This window comes from Myxine glutinosa, chromosome 2 (genome assembly GCF_964187855.1).
Source record: "Myxine glutinosa chromosome 2, kmMyxGlut1.1, whole genome shotgun sequence".
In the NCBI taxonomy this organism is placed as follows: domain Eukaryota; kingdom Metazoa; phylum Chordata; class Myxini; order Myxiniformes; family Myxinidae; genus Myxine; species Myxine glutinosa.
The window spans coordinates 179,912,655-179,924,656 of NC_136262.1; the positions used below are offsets into that span (position 1 = coordinate 179,912,655).

The 12,002-nt window shown below is 44.4% G+C and overlaps 1 protein-coding gene across 1 annotated transcript in view; it reads left to right on the top strand.

The window, feature by feature from the left end:
• The window catches only part of LOC137421035 (uncharacterized), a 97,717-nt gene that overhangs the window by 23,249 nt on the left and 62,466 nt on the right, over positions 1-12,002 (top strand). The window contains exon 6 of the mRNA XM_068106689.2: positions 3,289-4,659. Within this exon, the coding sequence (XP_067962790.2) occupies positions 3,289-4,659 (1,371 nt within the window). The remainder of the gene's footprint in view (positions 1-3,288; positions 4,660-12,002) is intronic.

Sequence of the window (12,002 nt, forward strand, 5' to 3'; positions counted from 1 at the left end):
GGCCGGGGCATGGCCTCCCCGTTACGATTCGTCGGTGGGCAGAATCTAATCTCTCTTCAGGAATGTTCGGATGATGTCAAAGGCCATGAGACGGGGCTTGACTGGCACGATCGGCAAATTTGCCAGGTTTGTCAGACCTGGCGGTGCTGTGAGTGAATGAGTCCATTCACAGTGCGATTGTTGTAGTTATTGTAATGGCGGCCCTTTTTGATGCAATAACAACGAAGGGAAAAATCACAGGGCAATTACACACTGGGGTTTATCCTTAAGCCCTATCTAATTAACATAGCTCCACCCCTCGTATGGAGACACATATACGATCTTACCCAGCCATTCGATACTACTTAGATACATGGAGGTGGGTTCTTCTTCTTTGCGACACTCGGAGTCTGCTAATTTATACTATTCTGAACTTTCTTTAGGTATTTCTTCATTTACCCCCAACAAACATATACGTGGCTGACATATACGTGGTTCTTCTTCTTTGCGACACTCGGAGTCTGCTAATTTATACTATTCTGAACTTTCTTTAAGGTATTTCTTCATTTACCCCTAACAAACGTAACAATACATATATATATATATATATATATATATATATATATATATATATATATATATATATATATATGTATATATATATATATATATTTATATATATATATATATATATATATTGTTGCGGAACCCAACGTCGGCCTCTGTTCCCCTTATCGAGGGGGGATTAGTCCCCTCGTTTATGGCTGACCGACGTGGTCCCTGACGCTGTACAGCGACCTCCGGAAAGGCCGGTGGCACAGCCCCGTTCGTACCGCGGACAGATGTTAATTGCCGAGCGGTTTTAGCAACCGCGGCACGAACTATTAACAATGACTAGACCCGATCCTTGAACGTTGGCCAAATCGTGCCACAGGTATTCAATTTGGAAAAGACAAAGACGACGGATGTGAAGAAGAAGAAGACAAAAGGTTGGAAATACGAATATTATTTATTACTACTATTTACACAATTAAAGAAACCAAGGAAGAAGGAAGGATAATAAAATAACGACAGAAAGAGGGACGGACCAGAAGGACACAGTGCAATTTTTAGCTTAACTACTGCAGTCTTACTTATAACCCAGGAACGAGACAAAGACAGACTACGAGCACACTTACACGGGGGATGATGACAGGAATGGCAGGAGGTGGATGGCTGGAGGGAGAGAAAGGTTCAGCTGGGGGCAGATGGTTCGGGCTTGATCCCGCACGGGACGCCGGGCTGGACCTCGACGGCCACCGATGCCACCGATCCTGGTTCCCACGGGGTAACGGGTCGAAGCTGCCTGGTGGAGCCAACGCTGCCTGGTGGAGTCAAAGCTGCCTGGTGGAGTCAAAGCTACCTGGTGGAGTCAAAGCTGTGTGGTACTGCTTCTGCTGCGTCTCTCTCTCTCTCTCTCCCTGTCTGAGCTCCCCTCCCAAAGGCTTCCGCGCGCGCTTTTATTGCCCCTGGGGCGATCAAGCCGCCGGCCTCCAGGACACGCCCATCGGCGAGCTCACCTCGGCCCTGATTGGCCGCGAGGGCCCACCGATCCCGCCCCCAGAGGAGGCGTTGGCAAGGCCACGCCTTGTTCCTGGCGCTGGGCTGACTCCTCCCACCTTCCGCTCCGAGATGACCTCGTGCTCAATGGAGTATGGGGTGAAAACAACCACAACCCCACAGCAGCGGCAGAATGCAGCAAACCGCCCAGTGCAGTTGGCAATTGACGAAAGGGGGGATGTGCAGGGAATCTACCTTATTCCACCTCGGTGCAATGGAGTGTTAATTAATGGAAGACACAGCCTTAATCTAATACACATAATAAGGAGATAACTACTGAACAAGGAGGAAATCTATGATTGGCTACGTGTGGTATATGGAATAACTAACGGGAACGACCTTTGGCCTTTATACACAACAAATGGAGGAAGGAGGGTGATATTTTACAACAACACACAAAAAACACAATTCTCAAATCCATAACAATATATATATATATATATATATATATATATATATATATATATATATATATATATATATATATATAGATACAGTGCCTTCAGAGAATATTCACACTCACTTGACTTTTTCACATTTTGTTGTGTTACAGGTTGAATTTAAAATACATTAAAATGAGATTTTTTTTTGTCACTGATCTCCACATAATACCTCATAATGTCAAAGTGGAATTTTCAAATTTCTTTTTACAAATTAATTAAAAATAAAAAGCTGAAATGTTTTGAGTCAATAAGTATTCAACCCCGTTGCTATGACACTCCAAATTGAGCGCTGGTGCATCTCATTTCCTTTGATCATCCTTGAGATGTCTCTACAACTTCATTGGAGTCCACCTGTGGCCAATTTAATTGATTGGACATGATTTAGAAAGAATCAAACCTTTCCATATAAGGTCCCACGGTTGACAGTGCATGTCAGAGCAGAAACTCTACCACGAAGTCTGAGACTCTCCGTAGAACTCCGCGATGGAATTGTGAATAATAATCCGAGAATTATCCCACTGATAGACCAGATCGGGATCTAGACCTGAACCGAAATCTAATCGGCTTATTCTTGTCACCTAATAAACTCATTCACCAAGTTTTGTCATAACTCGTCCAAAACTTTTTGAGATATCATGCTATATATCGTTTTTACCCCCATCTCTCAATGGCGAAAAATAACTTTAAAAATTTTGTATCTGGATCTGGATATTCACCAAAATCGAATCAATTCATACTTGTCACACACCCAACCTGTCGACCAAAGTTCGTCCAAGTCCGTTCACAACTTTTTTAGATATTCTACTCAGACAAACAAACAGACAGAGGTAAAAAAAAACATAACATGCATCCATCTACGGTGGCAGAGGTAACAACACAGTTTGTCATCAACACTTGTAGAACATGCACCAGTCAACCAAGGGGAGGACCCCGAATACCAATGGTGGACAGTTTGATGAGCAGATCCAAGGGGAGGACCCCGAATACCAATGGTGGACAGTTTGATGAGCAGATCTTGGGGCGAGACATTATCAAATGATTGATTGATGTAGATGTAGAATAATATTTACTTCACATCTTTATTGAGGTTCAAGACCTCCATCCATTGGCAACCAATAAAAGGGGCAGATAAAGTGTGGAGCCACCATGATGTGTTTCTGCATTCCTCTGTACTGTATCTGTTTTTGATTCTATTTTCTGACTAACAACATGCCTGTAGCCCTTGTCTAACACAATGTTATCTTGTTTATACCATCTGTTTGTACAGGACAAAAGAAGATAACAGGAGAAGAAGAAGAAAGTTCTGGAGATGGAATGGCTCCTATAAATGTGCACTCTCCCGATTCCACACCTCTACGTCAAATTCCCTTTCTTTCGAGGTCTTCTCCCATACCTTCACCTTCTACTCTTCATTCCCCTTCACCTTCACCATCCTCACATTCTCAAACTTCCAAAACAAATCATCACCATAAAAAACCTTCTTTTTCTTCACGTTCTCCATTCCTCCCTTCCTCTAAATCCTCATCCTCCAATATGCTTTCTTCCAACTCGTTGCCTTTGATCCCAATCCATTCACTTCCTCATCCTCTTCCCACCATTTTATTTCCCAAACCTCCATCTTCTTCTCGCTCCTCCAATTATATCGCTTCCTCGGTAATGCATTCCCCCTCATTGAATTCTCGCTCTAAACTCCAGAACTTGCATTCTCATCCCAATTCTCCCATTCTGCCACCTCCTTCTCAAAACCCTTATTCTTATTCTCCGATATTCCCTTCCTTCTCCTCATACTTTAACTCCCACTCGCTCTCCCCCTCAAAATCGCCGTATCCCTCCAACTCACCCTCTCGCTCGCGCAATCCCTCCCTTTCACGCAAACCCTCCCTCTCACGCAATCCCTCACTCTCACGCTATCCCTCACTCTCACGCAATCCCTCCCTCTCACGCAATTCCTCACTCTCACGCAATCCCTCACTTTCACGCAATCCCTCGCTCTCACGCATTCCCTTGCTCACCCGCAATCCCTCCCTCTCGCCCAATCCCTCACACTTGCGCAATCCCTCCCTCTCGCCCAATCGCTTGCACTTGCACAATCCCTTGCGCCCACGCAATCCATCCCTCTCACGCAATCCCTCCCTCTCGCCCAATCGCTTGCACTTGCACAATCCCTTGCGCCCACGCAATCCATCCCTCTCACGCAATCCCTCCCTCTCACGCAATCCCTCCCTCTCACGCAATCCCTCACGCCAACGCAATCCCTCCCTCTTACGCAATCCATCCCTCTCACGCAATCCCTCCCTCTCACCAAATCCCTCCCTCTCACGCAACCCATCCCTCTCGTCCAATCCATCCCTCTTGCGCAATCCCTCCTTATCTCGCCTTTCCCCTCACAATCATTCTCCTTCTTACTCTCGTTCTCCAAAGTTCTCGGTTTCTAACTCCCCCTCACATGCTTCCGCCCATTCACTTTTTCCATCCCAGTCTCGATTGCCTTCATTGTCACACTCTTCCTCTGCCTCCCCTGGGATTTCACATTCACGAATTTTTGACGAGTTTGGAGGAACAAATGAAATGGCAAAAGGAAACAGAAGGGATATTGTGATGGTGAAAGAGGAAGAAAGAAAAAATGAGAAACTCAAAGGTGAATATACACGCACGCACACACACACACACACACACACACACACACACACACACACACACACACACACACACACACACACACACACAGACACAGAAAAACAATACACGGAGAAAATCTTAGTGAGGCGAACCAACCATTCCATTATAAAGATAATTTCAAATGAAACGGAAAACCAAATACTACATTGGAGTCATCAGAAGGAACCGGAATAACCAAAGAGCAAAGATGGCGAATAAGCAAAGAGCAAAATCATCCACCTTGAAGGAAATCAATGTCGTGTGTTTCGCAGCGGCACTATTCATTCAACAAAAGTAACAGGCAAACAACACCAGAAGAAGAAAAAACCAGATCCTACAGATTCAAAACAAATATCACCATGGAGACAGAGATTAGAGACACAAAGAGAGCAACTGCGGAATGAAGTAGGACAAATACAACAGTTCAGTAAAGGAAACAGACACCCAAAACTAAAAAAGAGAATCCAAAGAATAAAAAACAAATACAAAATCGAAGACAAAGACCTCGAGTGCTTGGGTGCTGAAAACAAACTCAAAATAGAAATGAAAGCAAGGGAGATTAAAAAAAACTATGAAGAAGGAAACGACAGGAGAAAACAAAACTACATGTTTGAAAATAACCCAAAGAGATTTTACCATGAATTGGGGAAACAAAAGCAGAATGTGTCAACTCCCCCTGAAAAGAAAAACTGGAAAAACTCTGGAAAGGAATTTTTGATGACCAAAAAGAACATAACAAGGAAGCAGAATGGATCTCAAGCTTGGAATAGAAGAAGCAACATCTCAAGGAAATGCCCCCATCGATTAATTATTGATGAAGAGAAAATTAGAAAACAACTTCAAAAAATGCCATACTTCAAAAGCCCAGGCCCAGATGGAATTCCAAATTTCTGGCTAAAACAACTTGATGCTCTCCACAATCACTACGCCAGAACATTTAACGAACTTATCAAAGAGGAAAAGGCAGTGGATGAGTGGCTCGTAGAAGAGGAAACCCAACTTCCCCACAAATACCAGCCAATAACATATAGCATGCCGACCAACCACATTCAAGCTGCTGACAGGAATCATCACAGAAATGATGTACCATCATCTAACACAGTGTCGAAGATGTATACAGATTGAATGACCGCACACACCAAGAACAATTATCGAAGATTTATTATCTGGAGAAGATTCACTTGATTATAGGAGGATTACAACAAAGATAGCAGTACACTACACCGGCATATACGACCACAGACTCAGCACGCCCACTCATAACATTTCAAGCAAAACTTCTGCCCGACTCGGTTTAATTTAGTTCTTTTATAGCGTTTCTGTGAATGAAGGAAAATTCCTGAAGTCTTGAGGAGTCAGGGGTGGTCAGGCTTTTGAGATACAGTAGTTTGGCGCCCATGGGCACGGTAGAACATCTGTTTAACATTTAAACACAGGCCATAAAGATAAGCAGCCTTAGATGAAAGAGGGTAGACATGGTGTTTTCATCATGCTAGCACCTACTGGAGACTCCATCTGGTCCTGTCTGGCAAAACAGATTCCTTTGCCTCTTGTATATTTCTTCCTTGCACAGATTTATCAATGTAAGGTTTATTCCTAGAAGTATTCCTAAGCACAGCAAACACACATTTTCTATTACCCATAATGCAGATTGATGAAAGATGTATCACTGAAGTATATTGTTCATTTCTATTGGCAAAATATATATTGAAGACTATGGAATCGAAATACCAGATGAGAAGATACGGCGTGGAATCTTCCAGGGAGACAGTATTTCTCCCCTTCTGTTTTGTCTGGCTCTGGACCCACTAAGTAACCTCATCAATGAACAAGGACACGGATACACCTTAACAACCAAAAGGCAAACATCCAAAGAAATAGGAAAGGTGACACATCTACTATGCATGGATGATTTAAAGCTCTTCTCACCAAATGACAGAAAAATGACAGAACAACTAAAACTAGTAAAACGGTTTTCCGAAGACATTCAAATGGAATTTGGACTAAACAAGTGCGCCAAGTACATTTGTACAAGGTAAACCAACAAAAACAGACAACATAAAAATTGACTTTGAAACAACAATACACAAGTTAGAAAACGAAGCTGCATACAAATACCTCCGAGTAGAACAGGGCCATCAAATATGTCACAAAAAATGCACAAAACAATTGCCAAAGAATACCACGTAGAACGAAGCTGATCCTGAAAACGTACTTCTCTCCAAGAACCAAAATCAAAGCCATAAACCAGCTCGCAGTACCAGCGTTCCAATATAGCTGCGGAATAATAAACTGGCCCCAATCAGAAATCAACAAGTTAGACATCAAAACAAGAAAACTCCTTAACATCCACAAAATGTTTTACAAAAACCAGTGCATCCCGGGAATGTACCTGCCGAGACTAGAGGGAGGGAGCGGCCCGATGGAACTCAACCAGGTGCACAGAAGAACGAGCGTAGGACTAGCTGAGTATGTGAAATTCTCAACAGACTATCGGATGCAATTTGTAAACAAACATGAACACAACAAACTTGAAATGGTATCCTTAACTCAACTTGCAAATAATTTCTAAAAACAGGTGCAAATGGAAGATGCCGCACAGGAGGGTGAAACGGCAACAAATACAGCCCCAACAATTGCAAAAAAGACAAAATAAATGTATAAAAGAAATATCAAGAAATATACACTAACAACTGCGAGAATGATAAAAGCGCAGGAAATTACAAAAAAATAATTGGACAGAGTGGGCATAGACAAATCTTCCTGATGTGTTGATCATTGGAATGGCTAATAAGAGGTCAGCTCAACTGGGATGGCGAACGAATCATAATAAATGCCCAAGATCAAGGACACCACACCACTGGATTTAAAAAGATGGCGGGACTGAGCCAGACGGACAAGTGTAGATTCTGCAAGGGAGAAACAGAAAGCACTGGTCACCTGATCACGGGATGCAAAAAACTATTGTCAGAACAACTTTGCACACAACGACACAACAAAGTATGCAAAGTGATTCATTGGCATATCTGCAAAAAATTTAACAACTCAATACCAGAAAACTCATGGAAACACGAACCAAGAGAAATCATTGAAAATGAGGACATAATGCTCATGTACGACCTGATGATTCCATCGAGAGTGAACATAGAAAACAAAGCATTGCGTCCGGACATTGTACTCAGGAACAAAAAGGAAAAGATAGCATTGATGATTGAGATATCAGTACCCAGCGATTTTGGCATCAATAGAAATCAAGAAAATGACCAAATATCAGGAGCTCAAAAATGAGGTCAAGAGATCTTGGAAGCTGAAGAGCATCGAAATTGTACCAGTGATAATTGGAGCACCAGGAATGATGAAGAAGAACCTCACTGTGATTTTAAAAACCATCCCCGGGAATATTACCACAAATGAACTACAACTGGAGGCAATCCGGGGTTCGGTGACGATCCTGAAAAGAGCCCTTGGAACCGTGATCCCTTACCGATGCGGAGGTGGATACTTTCGATGCTGGGAGGACTCCGTTCCACCTATTGAAACCCGCAAATGGAGATAACAACCAAACAAACACACACACACACACACACACACACCAGGTCGTGTGCATGCTCACCAGTGAGATAGATACTCTCTGATATTGCAAGTTCCCCTGACTATTCCTGTGTAGGAAATCCAAGGAAAGACTTTGCATGATGAAGGATGCCACTGGCTTTGGAGGTCAACTTAGAAGTGTAGCCGAAGAAAGATAATGAAGAAGATGAGATGAAGATGGATATTAATTAACCCTGCCACCAGGGGGAATATTTAGATAGTAGGTGTTTGTGTTTCATTCTCAAATACTGCATCCATGTTGATTTGATGGATGTGTTGGTTTGGCGGATTTGATGGTTTGGTAGATGCGTTGGTTTGGCGGATGCATTAGTTTGGTCGAAGCGTTGGTTTGGCGCATATGTTGGTTTGGCGCATGTGTTGGTTTGGTGCATGTGTTGGTTTGGCACATGTGTTGGTTTGGCGCATGTGTTGGTTTGGCGCATGTGTTGGTTTGGCACATGTGTTGGTTTGGCGCATGTGTTGGTTTGGCGCATGTGTTGGTTTGACGCATGTGTTGGTTTGGCGCATGTGTTGGTTTGGCGCATGTGTTGGTTTGGCGCATGTGTTGGTTTGGCGCATGTGTTGGTTTTGCACATGTGTTGGTTTGGCGGATGTGTTGGTTTAGTGTATATGCTGGTTTGGCGCATGCGTTAGTTTGGCACAGGTCTTGGTTTGGGAGATGTATTGGTTTGGCACGTGTTTTGGTTAAGCGGGTGTGTTGCTTTGGCGCTTGTGTTGGTTTGGCGGATGTGTTGGTTTGGCGGATGTGTTGGTTTGGAGGATGTATTGGTTTGGTGGATGTGATGATTTGGTGAATGCGTTGGTTTCGCGCATGCGTTGGTTTGGCGGATGTGTTGCTTTGGCGGATGTGTTGCTTTGGTGCATGTGTTGGTTTGGCGCATGCGTTGGTTTGGCGCATGCGTTGGTTTGGCGCGTGCGTTGGTTTGGCGCGTGCGTTAGTTTGGCACAGGTCTTGGTTTGGCAGATGTGTTGGTTTGGCACATGTGTTGGTGAAGTGGATGTGTTGCTTTGGCGCTTGTGTTGGTTTGGCGGATGTATTGGTTTGGCGGATGTGTTGGTTTGGAGGATGCATTGGTTTGGTAGATGTAATGATTTGGTGAATGCGTTGGTTTTGCGCATGTGTTGGTTTGGCAGATGTGTTGCTTTGGCGGATGTGTTGGTTTGGTGGATGTGTTGTTTTGGCGCATGCATTGGTTTCGCGGAAGTGTTGGTTTGGAGGATGCATTGGTTTGGTAGATGCGATGATTTGGTGAATGCGTTGGTTTGGTGGATGTGTTGCTTTGGCGGATGTGTTGGTTTGGTAGATGCGATGATTTGGTGAATGCGTTGGTTTCGCACATGCGTTGGTTTGGCAGATGTGTTGCATTGGCGGATGTGTTGGTTTGGTGGATGTGTTGTTTTGGCGCATGCATTGGTTTCGCGGATGCATTGGTTTGGCCGATTCGTTGGTTTGGCGCATGTGATGGTTTGGAGGATGCATTGGTTTGGTAGATGTGATGATTTGGTGAATGCGTTGGTTTCGCGCATGCGTTGGTTTGGAAGATGTGTTGCATTGGCAGATGTGTTGGTTTGGTGGATGTGTTTTTTGGCGCATACGTTGGTTTGGCGGAAGTGTTGGTTTGGAGGATGCATTGGTTTGGTAGATGCGATGATTTGGTGAATGCGTTGGTTTGGTGGATGTGTTGCTTTGGCGGATGTGTTGGTTTGGTAGATGCGATGATTTGGTGAATGCGTTGGTTTCGCACATGCGTTGGTTTGGCAGATGTGTTGCATTGGCGGATGTGTTGGTTTGGTGGATGTGTTGTTTTGGCGCATGCGTTGGTTTATCTGATGCATTGGTTTGGCCAATTCGTTGGTTTGGCGCATGTGTTGGTTTGGCAGATGTGTTGGTTTGGTGCATGCGTTTATTTGGCAGATGTTTGGCTTTCGCGGATGTGTTGGTTTATTGGATGTGTTGTTTTGGCAGATGTGTTGTTTTGGCGGATGTGTTGGTTTGGTGGATGTGTTGGTTTCGCGGATGTGTTGGTTTGGTGCATGCGTTTATTTGGCAGATGTTTTGCTTTCGCGGATGTGTTGGTTTATTGGATGTGTTGTTTTGGCGCATGCGTTGGTTTATCTGATGCATTGGTTTGGCCAATTCGTTGGTTTGGCGCATGTGTTGGTTTGGCGGATGTGTTGGTTTGGTGCATGCGTTTATTTGGCAGATGTTTGGCTTTCGCGGATGTGTTGGTTTATTGGATGTGTTGTTTTGGCAGATGTGTTGTTTTGGCGGATGTGTTGGTTTGGTGGATGTGTTGGTTTCGCGGATGTGTTGGTTTGGTGCATGCGTTTATTTGGCAGATGTTTTGCTTTCGCGGATGTGTTGGTTTATTGGATGTGTTGTTTTGGCAGATGTGTTGCTTTGGCGGGTGTGTTGGTTTGGTGGATATGTTGGTTTGGCGCATGCTTTCGTTTGGCACAGGTCTTGGTTTGGCAGATGTGTTGCTTTGGTGGTTGTGTTGGTTTGGTGGATGTGTTGTTTTGTTAGATGTGTTGCTTTGGCGCTTGTGTTGGGGTGGTGGATGTATTGGATTGGCGGAAGTGTTTGTTTGGAGGATGCATTGGTTTGGTAGATGTTATGACATGGTGAATGCGTTGGTTTCGTGCATGCGTTGGCTTGGCGGATGTGTTGCTTTGGCGGATGTGTTGGTTTGGTGGATGTTTGGTTTTGGCAGTTGTGTTGGTTTGGAGGATATGTTGGTTTGGTGTATACATTGGTTTGGCGCAGGTCTTGGTTTGGCAGATATGCTGGTTTGGTGGATGTGTTGGTTTGGCGGATTTGTTGGTTTGATGCATGTGTTGCTTTGGGGGATGTGTTTGTTTGGCGGATACGTTGGTTTGGCAGATGTGTTGGTTTGGTGGATGTGTTGGTTTGGTGCATGTGTTGCTTTGGCAGATGTGTTGGTTTGGTCGATGAGTTGGTTTGGCGCATGCATTAGTTTGACACAGGTCTTGGTTTGGCAGATGTGTTGGTTTGGCACATGTGTTGGTGAAGTGGATGTGTTGCTTTGGTGCTTGTGTTGGTTTGGCAGATGTGTTGCTTTGGCGGATGTGTTGGTTTGGTGGATGTGTTGTCTTGGCGCATGCGTTGGTTTCGCGGATGCATTGGTTTGGCCGATTGGTTGGTTTGGTGCATGTGTTGGTTTGGCGCATGTGTTGGTTTGGCGGATTTGTTGGTTTGGTGGATGTGTTGGTTTGGCGCACGCATTTATTTGGCGGATGCGTTGGATTGGCGGATGTGTTGGTTTGGTGGATGTGTTGGTTTGGCGCATGTGTTGATTTGGCGCATGTGTTGGTGTGGCGCGTGTGGTGGATGGTTTCGCGGATGTATTGATTTCGCGGATGTGTTGGTTTGGAGGATGCATTGGTTTGGTAGATGTAATGATTTGTTGAATGCGTTGGTTTCGTGCATGCGTTGGTTTGGCAGATGTGTTGCATTGGCGCATGCTTTGGTTTGGCGGATGCATTGGTTTGGCTGATTCGTTGGTTTGGCGCATGTGTTGGTTTGGCGGATGTGTTGGTTGGGTGCATGCATTGTTTTGGCGCATGTGTTGGTTTGGCGCATGCGTTGGTTTGGCGCATGCGTTGGTTTGGCGGATGTGTATGTTTGGCGCATGTGATTGTTTGGCGCATGTGTTTGTTTGGCGGATGTGTTTGTTTGGCGGATGTGTT